The 16,442-nt window shown below is 43.7% G+C and overlaps 1 protein-coding gene across 1 annotated transcript in view; it reads right to left on the bottom strand.

Moving 5' to 3' along the window:
- Positions 1-16,442, bottom strand: part of Apob (apolipoprotein B) — a 38,163-nt gene that overhangs the window by 2,190 nt on the left and 19,531 nt on the right. The window contains exons 19-28 of the mRNA XM_005360576.3: positions 15,499-15,681; positions 14,773-14,894; positions 13,201-13,411; positions 12,539-12,714; positions 12,240-12,427; positions 11,217-11,362; positions 9,393-9,766; positions 1,449-8,897; positions 801-915; positions 508-691 (exon numbers count right to left, since the gene is read on the bottom strand). Of these exons, the coding sequence (XP_005360633.1) occupies positions 508-691; positions 801-915; positions 1,449-8,897; positions 9,393-9,766; positions 11,217-11,362; positions 12,240-12,427; positions 12,539-12,714; positions 13,201-13,411; positions 14,773-14,894; positions 15,499-15,681 (9,148 nt within the window). The remainder of the gene's footprint in view (positions 1-507; positions 692-800; positions 916-1,448; positions 8,898-9,392; positions 9,767-11,216; positions 11,363-12,239; positions 12,428-12,538; positions 12,715-13,200; positions 13,412-14,772; positions 14,895-15,498; positions 15,682-16,442) is intronic.

The following is a 16,442-nucleotide window of genomic DNA, read 5'->3' as shown; positions in this document are numbered from 1 at the left end:
GGATTTAAGAAGAGTCCAGCTCAAGAGCTTCAACTTCAGCCTTCACTTGCCAAGCTGATGACTGGCTTCAGTTTATAACTCTCCTTACAGCAATATGTTATCTTTGATTTGGTCCCAGCAGAGCTTATAAATGGCATGATATGAATTTGATGTGCCCCAGTCAAACAATTTCACTGTGGGGAGGAATTACAAAGCCTTGAAAAGAAAGATTCCAGAAAGTCTGATTCTAAAAAAAAAAATGTGGCACAGTTTTTGCATGTCTCAGGAGATGAGGTGTGACTTGTCTTGACCCAAAAAGCCATCAATCAACAGTGCTACTTGGGTACCATGGTGTGTCTATCAAGCTCAGCAAAAATTTATTGTAATGTTTTCAGGACAGTAGAACCTCAATGTAGACGTTTGACTGGCTCACCACCTGTCTTTCATCTAGTTTGAGAATGCTCTCAGAGAACGGTCTAGGATGAAACATTGCTTTTGTCCATGGGATGCTCATCAGCTGGGACTCACCTGAGGCTGGAAGTACACATTCAGCCTCAGCCTCTGGTCATCTGTGCTTGACTCCAGACCCACAGCGCCTATGGCTGGGGAGGCCGCCCAGGCCCACAGACTGTTCTCATCTTCTTTGTAGTACAGACGGAGGTCAGTCAATGCTGGGCTGGTGATGTCGAGGTGAGCTTCTCCCAGCCAGATCCTGAAATCAGAAAAGGAAAGGCAGGTGAATCAGAACCAGATGGGTCCAGAGATGGCAAGCATCACAGCGAGTTTTGAAAAGATATCAAGTGGCAGTAAAACTTCCTTACCACAGTCCTTGAAATACACCATCTTCATTGTACTCTACGTTGAAGTCGCGGTGTTGAAGTGTTCCTTTGTTCTTATAGAAGAACACGCGATCTTCCATTTTCTGTGTTCCCACAACTGTATAGAAGAGATTTTATATGTCATTGGCACATCAGTGTGTGTGTGTGTGTGTGTGTGTGTGTGTGTGTGTGTGTGTGAAAACTTGGACAGATAACTTAACCAAACACCTAACTTAAAAGTTTAAAACATACCATATGCAGTTCATAGATTTTTTTTAAAAAAATTAATATTTTTCGTGGTAGTACTGGAGTTTGAGCCCAGGGCCTCACACATGCTAAACCTCTTCTCTACCACAGAACTATACTCCAAATCCTTATAATTTTTTTCTATTTTAAATAAACAGAAACTATTATTAGTCTTTAAATTATTATAGAAAAAAATTATTTTCTTTAAATTTATCTATCAATATCAGTAGATTTTCTAGTTTCATTTTTAAGACATATGGTGGAACATGCATATTCTCCTTTCATTCTATATTTTTCTACACAGAACGATGGTACTGTTGATGGTAATCAAATAAATAATTATGTACTCAAGAACCCAATTGAAAACACATAGTATCCAGGAGAGGTGGGAGAACATTTCCTTACCTTTTAGGTCATACTCCAGAAACTGCCAGATTGAACTGCATGTGGAATCCAGGGAGGTTTCAACATGGTCAGCTTTGTTTTTCAAAGCAGCACTCCAAGTGACATTATACACAGGGGAGGCCACCCCAACGTGTGCAGTCAGTGCTCCAAAGAGAGGAATCAAAACTCCGGTGGGCACAGTGAACTCAAAGGATGGGATCTCAATGGTCTGCTCGGGCAGGGTGGTGCTAGGCAGATCAACACCTGCAATCAGTTGGGCTATGTCCTTCAGATCAAAGCCAGCGCTGCCAACTGGAAAGTTCTTTGGAAGTGTGAACGGGGATATAGTTAACTGAACTTCAGGTATAGTCACCTCAAAAGCAGGAACAGAGGAGTCCTCTGGTTTGGAGTATTGTGTTAACACATCAACCCCAGGGAAATTTACCTTGGGGAGCATTGCTAGGTTGAGGGCAAATGGTGAAGTACTTAATTTCTTATAGATTTTTATCCCACTGAAGCCACCGAGGTTCAGCCCTGGTATAATGAACCGATCAGCCAGTTCTTCCACAGGGAGTGAGAGGAGATAGCCATTGGGGTTTTTGGTATATACAAGGGAAGTTGAAACCTGAAGATACTGTTTCTTTCCATCCATCTGTAGGAGTTCCTGCAAGCTTTTGTCATATACTGGTAGAATGATAGATTCAAGATCCCACAGTTGTCCTTCTGTGGATCCTGCAACATCAAGGCGAACCTCCTCTTGGTCATTGGAGAACTTCACATTGTGCTGAAGGACCCGTGAGTGAATCTGAACTTCACTCTTCCAGTCGACCTTCTGGTTCTTAGCATTGGCTTTCAGGGTCACTTCCTGGTCAAAGTGATGGAGATCAAGGAGGGAACTGGGTTGACTCACATGAACCTGTAGAAGGGTTGACATTGTCCATGGGGAGAGCTCCAGGGTGGCTTTGCACGTTTGCTTTCCTTTCGTGACAAAGAAGCTGTCTACGTGCAAATGGTTTTTAATACTGTGTTCCCATGTGGCATAGATGTGTGGGAGAGTGGCTTCTCCAGCAAAATTTTCTCCTACTTCAATGTTCCAGATCCCATCAACTTTGGAAGCTCCTTGTAGCTTTACTGAAGACCGAGAACCTCTGGAATCCAGGAATGTGTTGGCCTCGCTGGCAACACTTCCTGAATATTCCTGTGAAAGGACGGAACCCTTGATATTTCCTTTGGCTGATGACTCAATGGAAAAATAGGAAGCGAGACTCTCTAAGCTGAACTTGTGGTCCACACCTCCTTTAGCAGTAGAGTGCAGCTTTGAAGAACTGAAGTCATAGTTCAGTTCCATGGATGACGAGACAGTGGGTTTCGACTTGGCATTTCCGTTAAGTTCCTGCTTGAAGTTCATTGTTAAAACAGGAACGTGGAGGCTGGCAGTTGTTTTCACTGACGCTTCCACGTTTTTCTTGTTTAAGCTAATGGTGCTGTCGTGACTGCCCTTCACAAATTTGTTAGTGAGAGAGACAGCTGTGGCTAGCTTTGGTCCCCTTTTCTGCGTCAGACGAGACGTACCCTCTAATTTGTACTGCAGGCCATCCGTGACATATGAAGAGGAAGAAAGGAAATGGGCCACGATGTCTGACTGGTTATAAAGTCCAGCATTGGTATTCAGTGTGATGACACTTGATTTAAAAGAGAAGTCATAGGTAAAATTGCCCAGAGCTGGAATGTAAATATTGTCAATAGTGCTTAATTTCTTGAGATCTGGGAGGGAAAATCTGAGGAGATTCCCAGGGGCACGAAGGACTGGCAGCTCCAAGGATGGCAGCTCTAACCTGTATGAAGGCACAATGACCTTAGGACCCGGAATGGTGACACTTGGGGTACGTATTGCTTTGGGGATCACATAGCTGGAGGCCAGTGTCTCGACAGTGAATGGAGATACGTCAATGTTGGCGAATGGGATAGTGAAACCATGACTTTGGAAGGTCCTGAGGGGCCGAGTGAGGGACTTTTCAGTGTTGTACTTATCAAACTTAACTTTTGTTTCATTGTAGGATGTGGTAAGAAAATCCAATGCACCGTCTCTGACTTTCTCCAGTTTCCTGTCCCAGGAATTGACATTGTTGAGAATAAACTCATAAAACATACTCAGAGGAATCACAATGGAATGCTTCTCTCTGTTCTTTTTATATTGGGCCTTTACACTTAAATCAAATGATTGCCTTGTTGTCTTCAAAAAATCTTTCAAGCCTGCTTCTTCCCAGATGGAGAAATCCTTCAGCAAGGGAGTTGTGAGCCCAATGTAAGGGAGACTAATTTCAGGAATTGTTAAAGGTACGTTTAAGAAGTCCAGGTTGGCATCTCCATTCATTCCTACATGGGCTTCCATGTTGTGTTCATTGTTGACTGCAGAAAAATTTTGGTTGTATTTGTACTGGTTGAATCTAGCACTTGCCTGCCAGCTTGTTTGTTGGGCGTGAGGACTCAGAAATAGAGCATAGTTATTCAGGAAGTCTATTTTCCCGGTCAGCTTTAGGGGAAAACTAACTTTCAAATTTCCCTCATTATTTGTGGATGCAGTAATCATAAACGGTTGTGCTGAAAAGAAAAGCAAATTTTTCAAAGTCCCAATAACTTTCCCGTTGAAGTCAGCATTGTGCTCGCCAGTCATTTCTGCCTTCGCATCTCTGAGCAGTACGGTTCCCTTGCCAGTCAGAACGCTGGAGCCCACGTGCTGAGATTCAACTTTTGATTCAACTTCAAACTTGGAATAGTTGAGGAAGCCAGATTCATAGGCCAGTTTTTGGGTGACCCTTAGGTGTTTGCCATTTATGTTATTAGACAATCCAAAGGAGGCAATGGGTCCTTTTACAGTGAAGCTAACTTTGGATGAATGTATGCCTTCATCTGAGAAGTTAGGACAGGCCCAGTTCCATGACCCGGTCCCTGAAGAAGTCCATACCACATGTCCAGCTTCTAATAGTGACTTGATTTCATTGTTAAAAGAAGCCTTACTGGAGAAGTCCAGGCTGGGGACACTCAACTTGTGAAAGTACTTTGTGTGGCTGTCAAGGGTGAGCCGATTGTTTATCCTGACAGTCACACCATTATTAAACTCCACTGTGTTTTTCTCTATGTGGAAACTTGCGACCGTGTCTGATTTTCCCTCAATGGCCTGTCCAGAAAATAGCATTTCGCCCTCATGCTCCATCCTCACGTACTTACTGGAGAAGTTCATGGATTCCTTCAGGACCAGAGGATTAGGCTTTAGCTCCAAGAGTTGAGCTTGTGCTTGAAAATCAAAATTGAGAGCTTCGAATTTGGACTCTCCTGCCGCAGCAACAGAAGCCACCATCTCTGCTTTGTTCTCTGAAGTACTTACGTTCTGTATGTTGGCATTAGCATCTAATATAAAGAGGGGAGACTGGATCTTCAGGACGCCATGAAGTTTGCCGAAAGCAGGTATTTCAATTGTGTGTGATAGGCGAGGAAGCTGGAATTCTGGTATGTGAAGATCAGGAACCTGAAAATCTTTGAAACTGACATTTGGAATTGCGAATTCTGGAATTGCGATTTCTGGTACCTGGAAGTCTGGCAGAGTGAGTCTTGCAAGAGGGATGTTCACCATCCCCAAATCTTTCAGGTACACTTCTGGAAGAGGCCACTGCAGCTCACTGCTCAGCATTTGGTCAATAGTTCTGATAATCTTTGCTTTGATTTCCAGCAAATCTATTGTAAAGGAGCGGACATGGTAGGTGTTGAGGATAGTGAATTCTGGTGTGGAAAATCTTGATGGGATTTTTACATTCTTTAATGTTCTGAAGTTTATCTGAATTGATGGGATCCTCAAATCTGTCAGGGGGACTATGAAGTCAGGAGTCTGGAAGGTACCTTCCTGGAGAGCACGGAGACTGATCTCAAAGGCAGGCATGGTCCCCAGAAATGTTTGGATTTCAGGAACAGTGAACCCTTGCTCCACCAGCACTTTCGCATGCTCAGCCCAGTTTTGGATAGAATATTGTTCTGCAAAGTCTGTAATGTTCTTCACAGTTAGAATCCACCTGTCAGAAATGTAAGTGACCAGTGTATGGTAAGCTTGGCTTACCAGAGACAAGAAGCGCTCAAGTTCCCATGGAATGTCTATTTGATAAACTATGTCTCGCACATCATCTAGGGTATGGTCTTTTATGTGAACCAAAGCATCTTGCAGCCAATCAAAGAACACAGTTACTGTGGTGCCCTTGAGTCTTTCCAGATAGCTGGAGACCGTGGCTTTGAAGTCTTCTACCAGCAGTTTTAATGCTTCCGTTTTCTGTGGAAGTTCAAGGGCGTGGATTTCAGCATTGATCCTCTGAGTCATCTCGCGTAGTTTGCTGTTGGTTTCATCTATGAACTGGTGATAATCAAATGATTTTAAAGTCTTCACCAACATGTCAAGAAATCTATTTAGTTCTTCAATGAATTTTTTGAAAGACAATGCTTTAAGCCACTCAACAGTTTCATCAATAAACCCAACAAATTTATCATAGCAATCTTTTATCTCAATTTCTTGTAGCACATTACTTAGTTTCTGCAGAGTCTCACCCAGGCTGTAACTGTGGGCCAACTCTACTAATTTATCCATTAAAACCTGGATTTGTTGGTTTACTTCATATTTCTCAATTAACTCACGGACTATAGTATTGATTTTCTCAGTTACTTTAAAATCCTCAATAAGACTCATAACAAAGTATTCGACACGCTCAATAATGTTCTTTACTCTTTGTAATAGAATTGCAGTTCTCAGCTGATCGAAATACATCATGACATCAATAGCTTCAATCTGTTGTTTTAACTCTGCAGCCAGCTGTTGAATGTCTACAGTCTGAATTAGTGTCCTGAGCTGCTGTAGTTTTTCTTGTATCTGGATTCTGATTTGATATTTAGTATCCATATTCTGGATCCAAGAGGCTGTACTACTACCAAGTTTGTTCAAATCAACATTTTCAACAAATACATATAGATTATGGATTGATTTTTCTAGATTTACACGGATATGATACTGTTCATCAAGAATTTTTAGCTTTTCAATGATTCGCTCAATAATCTGAGCAATAGTTTTTTTTAAAACCTGTGGGTCATAATTGTCTTTAATATACTGATCAAATTGTATCACGTATGTCTCAAGTTGAGAAAGTTTTTCATTGAAGTTGATTTTGGCACTATCTAAAGCAATTAGTACATCATTGTCTGTAATTTTATAATTTTCCATGAAAGCAGTTAGTTTTTCCTTGGCATTGGTTACTTGTCCCTCCCAGTCAGATGCATTCAGATAGTCATGAACTTGCTCTGGAAGTCTGCTCAGGGCTGCTTTGTATTTCCTCAAATACTGATCAATATTGATGCTTTGCAATTCTCCCTGCACGGCTTCCAGTAGAGTTATAATTCTTCTTCGATTTCTCTCCAAATACTCCGGTAGGCTTTTAAAGAATGGGAGGCTGATGGTGTGAACATCCTGGTTCTTATCATACTTCACAAAAGCAACAATTGTGAATTCTTGGGGCTTGTCCACAGCATCATTTATCTCTGAGTTGTCAAGGGCACTGACAGGCTCACTGTAGAAAAACGGTAGTTTAAATGGCCAGGAGGGCTCAGAGAGCTCAGCCCGTCCGCTAAGCTCAACACCAATTTTGTCTTTAGTGTTGTAGGCTTCAAAGTCCTGTCTGTATACCTTGTCATTCAGTCTGGTTTCGAATTTCCAGGTGCTTGTCTGCTCAGCTGGTGTGAGCAGGGCTGTGGCTTCATGGTTAAGAGCTGTGCTGATGCTGCTCTTGTACACTAGATCGTGGTTTGTGGATCCCTTGAAGTCATGAGAGAAGCTGAGTGCCAGAGGTTCCGCTTTCAGCAGAAACTTACTATACAGCTTCCCAGCGTGCTGTCCCCAGAGAGCCAGTTTCCCATCACCGCTCGTGTGCGTGTCGATGCCCAAGGTAAACGGTTTCAAAACAAAGTGGAAAACATTGTTAAAGTTAAGTGGTTCTGAGTTATAGTTGGTAATGACATCCACAGAGGAAGCCAGCCCTTTAATGTCTGCATTAAGCCGATGGCTGAATTCTGTGCCCTGAACCTTAGCTATAGTGTCTGCTCTATAACTTCCCACTACTAGGTTGGTGTAAGAGATGGCATAGATGTGCTTCAGCTCATTGTTTTGATAGGTTCCTTTAAAGTTACCACCCACGTTCAGCTTCAGCGGTTCTAGTCGTAACTGCCCACTGTTGGCCAAATCTAGAGCATTGTACCTCAAGTCATGGCTTAAAGTAGTTAGAAAAGAGTAGGGCTGTAGGTGTAAGTTAAAATTCTGCTTATAGAACTTGTTAGCACTGTAAATATTGTCCATTTTTGAGGAGAAGTCCAGCGAGAGGCCTGCAATGCTTAGACTGTGTGTGTGGTCGAGTTTCATTTCCGCGTAGGAGCCCATCATGTCATTGGACAGCTTCAGCCCTTCTCGGCTGAGTTTGAAGTTGAAGATGTTCTTGCTGTCTGCACCCAGAATCATGGCCTGGTACATGCTTCCCAATGAGACCTCCGTGAGGGCAGCTTTTCCATCCAGATTGAATTTCGCATGGTGTTCCTTGAAGCGGCCACTTGTTGATAATTTCATGGATGCCCCAGAGAGGCCAAGATCTGCATTCAACTCATTTTCCAGCACCAGGGGGCTATACTTCAAGTTGGTGGTCGCACTTGTCGATAGTCCGTCTCGTGCGATCTTTAATGTTGCCTTGTGAGCACCAGTATTTATTTTGTCAGTGCCCAAAATGTCAGCATTTAATTCCACACCCTGGGAAGTGAGTGATCCAGAAAGAAGAGTGATGAGACTCAGGGACTTGTAGTTGGCCTGATGCTCAGAACGTAGAGAGGCGCTTTGCTTAGAGAATGTCATGTCCAGCTTGTTAGAAGCAGCGAAGTTCTCATACTGCCCACTGCTGTCAGATTTCAGAGTCAGCTCGTAGTTTTCGTATTTCAGGGAAGCTGTGTTCTTGAATATGCCATCTTGCAGATCAGACGTAGAAGTGACGGAGAGGGTTCCATCCTGGTACGTTGCCACTATTTGGTTGGTGCCTTGGAAGTAGGTGGAGTTAAACCTCATGTTGGATTCCCCACTCAGCTGACCGGTGGTAGGGTCTCTCTCACAAGACAGGCCATATTTGCCCTGAGCGTAGAACGAGGATGCTCTGAGCTGCCCATCAACCTTGAGGTCTTTGACATACAGATGCTGCTTCTTCTTAGAGTCCAGGTGAACAGTAGCAGACACCTGTGGTCCCAAGGCACTAGATGCTTCAAAGGTTAGTAAACCTTTTGAGACTGGGGTGTTTCCAAATTTTTCTACGTGGCTGACTTTGAACTTTGAATCTAGAAGCTTGTGGTGCAGAGACCCATCACAGGACAAGGTGAATGTGTTCCTGCTGTCAAACGTTGTTTCTCCGGAACCTAGCAGAAAAATCCAAGATATGGTTAAATCAAGCAACAAATTTCCGGAATAACCTTTATGTTGAAAGTCAACATGAGCCTTATATAGCTAGACCAATTGTAATAGCAGCATTTCTAATGTATACATGAAATTTGAAGTCAGAGGCTAAAAGGCATCCCTCAAGGAAGCTTTCCGGGTTTGCTGCAGCCCTTGCTGGGTTCCCTTATCAAACACTTTCATGGCACCTCGTACTATATAGTATACACGGCATCATAACACTTCTTACACTGAATTATAACTCCGCAGAGAAATGGCTGCTCTATTGTTGCTACCTAACATATTGCTGAATACTTACCATATGCTTAATAAATATTTCCATTAGTGAATGAATGAAAAGACTTCCACGTAGCAAGAAAACTATTTGCAGGAAAGCCTAAATTCTTCCCTCCTAGAGCTGTCCCACCGGAATGTGGGATCTATTAGTCCTATGGACCCTTTACTGGAGCAGGCCTCACCTTGCACGCTGTAGGAAAACAGGTCAACTGCAGAGTCAGCCTTCATGCGGTACTGAGCCCGAAGGCTGAAGTGGTCTCTGCTGGTGTTGCCACCAGTGTACGATGCTGACCAGTTGTACAAGTTGCTGTAGACATTTGTGGAAAGGTCTAAAACACCCAAGAGAGGCACTTGCAGTTGATATGTCTTGGGGATTGTAAAAGTGGGGAGCTGGAACACTTGAGATGGCAGCTGGAAGCCCATAGACTTGAAGTTCAGGGCTGGTGTCCTCACAGTCTCTGGTATCTTTAGATCCTTTGAAGACTTGCCGCTCAGAGGCAAAGGGATGTCAAGTTTTATACTGTTCTTGTTCAATGTATATTTGACCCGGCCATCACTGAAGTGAACAGAGACAGTGTCCCCACAGTCAGACAACAAGAACTCAAAATCCTCGGTCTTGACCCCCCCCACTTCTCCCAGCCTACTATGTTCTTTTCTCCATGATATTTCTTATGCCTGGGTCCCTTTTCACACTGCCCACTAAATACTTCCCAAACCCTCCCAAGAGCCACCTGTGTATCAAGATCCCTATATCACTCTCAAAGAGCCCGTCCTAATTCTCGTTATGTCATTTATTGGTTCATTTGGCAGAAAGGATAACACCTTACCCTGATTCTGTCTTCTCACTGTTTCTGCTCTAGTATTTTGCATATAGTAGACACTTGATAAGTACTTGCTAAACATAACAGAAGCAACTTGATATGTCAAAAAACACAGCTGTAAGAGTCAGGGAAGGTGGATGGTAACTTTAGCTTCTGCCAATTAGGAATGTTATCTTAGAATAGCCTCTCCGAGTCTCAGTGATGCTATCTGCATAGTACCTTTTCTGCTGGACCCCAGAAATGGCCTTGGGTATCAAATGGGGTTTGTAATCTTTTCAGTAAATACCTGCAGCAGACTATGATGATGATCTATAAAAATCAGGCAGGTGGTCAGGCAGGTAGTATTTGTTATGTTTGAATAACCTCTCATTGTATACTGTAAAATGGGCAGGATGCTGCCTGCTCTGCCCCCCGCATTCCTGTTCTATCCCCATGCATTGAAATTTCAGTAGCAAGGAAAAAAAAATCTCATCTCCAACAGTGTTGGTCTGTCGGGGGAATGGGAGAACTTCAGCCTTGTGACCAGTAACTAGTCATCAGGCATGCTCAATTGTGTACTCAGCCACAACCTTCCAAGGGGCCCATAGAACACAGGGCATTTAGATTCTGGACTGTGAGGATTATATGAATTATCAATTTAGGAACAAAAATTGTCTTTTTAGCTCATGCTCCACCACTTTTTATAAAATAAATAAAGTGTCACACACATGTTTGTTATCACAGATAGGAAGTCAGCAGTGTGGTTCTGAATTTCCTGCTAGGATTAAGGTGTGTTGCTCTCTCTCTTTCTGTCTCTGTCTCTTTCTCTCTCTCTCTCTCCCTCTCCCTCTCCCTCCCCCTCCCCCCTCTCTCATTTAATGCTTAGTGACTGTCTGCCCTCCATGGCTGAATTTGAATATCTTGCAAACTCAGGCTGTGATAGATGTAACACTAAAGATCAGGATTTTCAGAATCTTCAATTATTTTCTTAAGTTCTCCAGACTATGCTGCTGTTCACGTGGGAACCTCATTTTTAATGATACAAAACCATTGGCATTTATCCTATAGCTGTTCATTGTCACCAAGTGCTTAAATAACTTCTCTGAGTTTTTTTTTTTTAAACAGAAAAGTGTAAATCAGGTTATGTGAAATATTCCCTTTTCTTTGTAGAGTACAAAGATGATGTTCCCTGTTTCCCCCTCCTACCTCTTTAGGAAGAGGTTGTCTGGGATGTGGAAGTCAGGCAATCCCATTTTCTGGAGGTTCAACTCTGAGAGACCGTTGAGGTGATCCTGTAGCATCTGGGAGTAAGGAAGACCCCTGGATGCCATCTGAAGCCATATGTTTGTTGCCTGCAAGGTGACGGGAGAGTTGAAGAGCAAGAAATGGGTCTCAGTGGCCCTCCAAGTACAACTAACATGACCGACAGCTCAGGTCTGCAGGTCAGTTATCAGGCAAAGTGATGCACTGAAACTTAAAGATAAGTTGCTGGAAAGTGTGGGTCTCCAGTGCCTGATTTCTCTGCATTTTATTTTTACTCATTTGTGTGTGTGTGTGTGTGTGTGTGCGCGCGCGCGCGCGCGCGTGCAGGCCAAAGGCCAACCTTGGAAGTCCTTCCTTCTCTAATCCTGTTTGCCTATCTTGTTTTTAAGCCAAGGTCTCTCACTGGGACCTGGGGGTCATCAATTTGTCTGGCCACTGAGCCCCAGGGATTCTTCTGTCTCCCACTACCTGTGGTAGGATTGCAAGCACATACCATCTTGCTTGGCTTTTTACTATGGGTGATGGGGCTCCAACTCAGATCTCCATTCTTTGACAGCAAACACTTTATTGGCCAAGCTATCCTCGTCCCTTTTTATATATTTAATATAAATATATGTAACTATATATAATTATAATAAACTACATATATATGCACATATACACATACATAATATATACACACATATACGTATGTGTGTATGTGTATATATGCATGTGTGTATTTATAGGTATGTGTGTATATATTTGTTCAGTCCTCTAGCCAGTGTTCTGAAATTTCTCTTAACACTTAAACTCTTCAGCTTAGTGGCGTCCATTAGATATTTGTTCTATGCAGCTTTGTGTGCTTGGAAAACTAGCCACTCATGCTTTGCTTATGTCTTTCTGGATATTTCTGCATCTAGCTCAGTTGTTGAGGCAGTTAGCATCTACGGCCATTCATTTATTCTGCCGCAAGGTCATACTTACAGCAGTTAATTTGGAACCCATGTGCCGGAAAGTCATGTCTGTTTGAGGGACTCTTTGATCCAGGAGACGATTGGCATACTCATGCAAAGTTCTAGGGTAACTGGAAAGATCCACAGGGAAATTGGAGGCTACTTTTTTGGTATCCACGTTGGTTCCTGTGTTCCAGTTAAAATCGATTTTCTCATTGTCTGGAAATGCACATGTAACATGACCATCAGTGATGTTAGCTCGGCCCATAGTTTTTACTCTTAAGCACACAGAGCCCTGGAAAGGGCTCACGGGATGGAAGGGACACATACCGTAACGCCATGCCACTCTCTTGGAAATTGTTGAGCCATAAGCTGTAGCAGATGAGTCCATCTGGAACAGCAGTTTGGTGGGGGACCAGTGGGTGTGGACCTCACTCCTGGCTTCTGCTAGCAAACGTGGTATGGAAACAACCCCTTTGATCTTGCCATCTCCCTTTCTGTCATAGCTATTGAAAGAGAAACAGTTGGCATCAATGACTTTTAAGGTATCCGGGATCCAATAATTAGAAGTTTCATTTTTTTGGTGATGAAAGCCAGACATGAATAAATCAGAGATCTGACCATACATAGACCAAACTCATTAACTTATAAAGCCAATATTCAGCATGGAATATAGAGTTTGCAGGGAGGTAGATAGGCTTTATAAAAAACTATTTGGTTTTTTCTCTCTAACCTTAGCCAAGCAGTTAAACCACTCCGAGCTATCATGTCCTTGCCAGTAAATAGGAACAAGAGGCTGAGACAACTTTAAATGTGTAAATAGATGATAAGTGCTTATTGAATAATGGAAGTGTCCAACTGAATATGTGTAGGGGGGGAACATGTTGGGAACTGTATTTGCAGGTGGCTTGGCCAGATATGAAGCTTGGAGAAGAAAGCAAAGAGACACCAAGGCCTCCAGTTCAGCTCGGGTCACCTAAACCTTTCCTTACCTCACATGGCCCACAAAAGAGACCTCAGTGACTTTTTTGTTCTGGATGTCCAGGATGAGTTTGTAAGCATTTTTGTCCCTCGCAGATTCATCATTAACTCTGAGGATTGTCCCAAAGTCAACATCAAACCCTGGAATTAGGACTTCACTGGAGAAAGTCCTGCTTTGACGATTGTATTTGAACACTGCGGTGGCTTCAGTCTGCTGTACTCCTGAAAGGGTTCATGGGAGAGACAAGAGTGTGCCGTGAGGCTATGCAAAGGAAAAAATGAGGCAGGGAAGAAAGCTGCAAAGCCCTGACTACCATAGGTTTAAATGAGGACCCCGGGTAAGATTTTCCCATGGACCATGTTTGCTGTCCATTCACTTCACTTCCAAGCATTTACTGATGGCTTATAATGAGCTGGGCAACGTTCTTGCCTCTGGGGTACCCAGCCCTTGTATGGTTCATCTTTTCGTGGTCAATGGGGTCTGTGGACTGTATGCAAATCAGTTACCTGTGTCAGAGGGCAATAAATATTATAAAGACATGGGAAACAGGCTATGAGGGAAGGAAACAGAGAGGGACAAAAGGGGGGGGCTATTTTCTACACGTTGGTCATACAAATATTTTCCTGTTAAAAGGATATGTGTGCAAGACCACAGTTTAGAGAGGACTGAGTCATGCTGAGTTCTGGATGCAGGGCATGTAGGCAAAGGCCAGAGGTGGGGGATGCTCAGATGATCAAGGAATGCAGCTCTAATTCTTCAAAATTTAACAAGAATATGATTTCTCACCTCACTCTGCCCCTCATCAATTTTTCTTGCCTTCCTTCCTTCCCAACCCTTTCTTTCCCCAGCCACATGTCATATCCTGAACCCAACTCTGTTGTTTTCAGTAGCCTGAAAATTTCCTCTAATGCAGATACCTCCATCTCTTGATTGGATTACTGACATCGCTCGCATATTAGATTCTCAGTTCTGTCTTCTTCCCATCTTTTCTCGACATGTTCCAACCTTAGAGTATTTGCACATGCTAGTCCCTTAGCCTGCAACTCTTTTCTCTGTGGCTTATTGCCTTTCTGTCCTGTCATCTTTCCCTCTTTCTCTTTTTAAAAAGATTTTCAGGCAGTAGTGGCACACATCTTTAATAGCAGCACTCAGGAGGTAGAGGCAGGTGGAGCTCTGAGTTTGAGGCCAGCCTGGTCTACAAAGTGGGTTCTAGGGATAGCCAGAGCTACATGATGCGGGTGGGAACCCTGTCTCAAAAAACATAATGGGAACAAAAGACAAACAAAATTTCCCTTATCATCCTCATTTTACTGTCTCTCCCACCCTCCTTTCTCCCTACGGTGTATACTATTCCCTAGAGCCTTTTATATTTGATTCCCCCCCCCCCAAACCTGACGACATGTTTGATTGATTACTATAACTTCCATGAAGGTGAAGCCTTCATTTCTAGCCCCAGCTTTCAGAAAATGTCTGACACCTACTGGGAACCCAGGAAATACTTGTGAAATGCGTCACCATAAAGATGTGTGTCCTGAACCCAAGACAGAGGCAGTGATGGAGCAGCCTCATTTTGGATACTCACCTTCGGCTTGAACTAGGACCTTCAGTGTGTCCACCAAAGCCTTGTCTTCTTTTTGGAGTTGATAGGTTGCACTGGCAGAATATTGGTCCACCTCTCCTGTGGGCCTCAGCTCTAGCTCATACCTAAAGATGTCACGGCATGTCCAGTACAAACTGTTAGCTCCTTTCAAAGATGATAATGATGCCCCCCAACAATCCAGCCTCACACACCACAAAAATACATGTACGGTTTTAATACCATCTCTTTCTCTTAGCTAGTGATAGTCCTTATGATTCTACTTATTCTCCCCAGGAGCCCTAGGCAAGGGAAGCTCCCAGGATGTCCAGGGCTTTTGGATGAGTTAGGAAGTTGACCTGTACCTTTCACACTGAGAACAAGCAGTGGGATTGGGGGTTGAGGAGGGATGACGAGCCCCAAAGCCTGGTGAGGGCTTTGAGCACACACACTGGTCAGCTTCACAAAGCTTATAGTGATAGGTATGGAGACTCAGTAAAGGAACTGATAGACATGAATATGACACTGTGATCTCCTCATCCAGTGCATGAAGCACCTCAAGGAGGGGGACCCACAGTGTTGACCAGAGGGCCACCATTTTAAGTTCCCAGACAATGATGTGAGCTCTTAAGGTTGGAAACATGGTTCTGCAATCCTTGACATTTTGCTTTTTGTCCCCCCACTCCAGGTAGAGGGGAAGCAGATACTAGGCTAGCATCGAGTATCTCTCACCTGGTGTCCCCTGTCAGTGGGTAGTAGGAAGCGGACTCTGTGGAGCTGGCGTTGGAGTAAGCTCCCGTGGTGCAGTAGTTCATGCCGGTGAAGAAAGGTCTGCAAGTTGACCAGGACTGCCTGTTCTCAATCAGAGGAGGGATCTCTTCCGTTTTGGTGGTAGACACCAAATGCAGCGTGTTGCTTGCGAGGAATGAAAAGGGGGCGTTACCTTCGTATTATGACCTGAAATGCCTATGGTTGAATCTCGCTGTGGACAGGCCTTCCCCACCCCCACCCTCGAACCTTCTCTTTTGTTCACACCCACCTCACATTATTTGGTTTATGGGGAAACAAATATGAGTATAAAGAGCATCAGTAACATGATCATAAGGACCCTTGTTTCAGATGTTACACTGGGTTCTCTGCATTACCTTCCATCCCTCCGCTGCAGGCCTAGGATTCCCATTTTACAGCGCAGAGAGAAGCTTGGAGAGAAACTTATCATTGAGGTTGGGTGCAGGCTGGATGTAGGGATGTTGCCTTTTTCCCATGCAAGGTTTCTTACATTCTGAGTTCTTTCTACTAGCACTAAACTGCTCAAGTTTTGGCACCTGCCCACCCTATACCCTGACCCCCATCTGCAAATCCCTTTATTTCCTTCTTAGCCCAATTTGTCTCCTTTGTATCCAAGAGGGTTTTCTCCCCTTGAAGTGTTTTTTCTAAACACTTTACACTGCCTCTTCCTCCTTATGCTCCCGAAAATGCCTTTCTTTGGTATTACCAGTCCCTTTCTTGCTGTTTAATTTGATGGTGTGTGTGTGTGTGTGTGTGTGTGTGTGTGTGTCTGTGTGTGTGTGTGTCTGTGTGTGTGTGTCTGTGTGTGTGTGCGTGTGTGCGTGTGTGTGTGTCTGTGCGTGTGTGCGTGTGTGTGTGTCTGTGTGTGTGTGTCTGTGTGTGTGTCT

This window comes from Microtus ochrogaster, linkage group LG3 (genome assembly GCF_000317375.1).
Source record: "Microtus ochrogaster isolate Prairie Vole_2 linkage group LG3, MicOch1.0, whole genome shotgun sequence".
NCBI lineage: Eukaryota > Metazoa > Chordata > Mammalia > Rodentia > Cricetidae > Microtus > Microtus ochrogaster.
The sequence above is the reverse complement of the archived record's forward strand: the minus strand, read 5'-3'. Positions and strand labels throughout refer to the sequence as shown.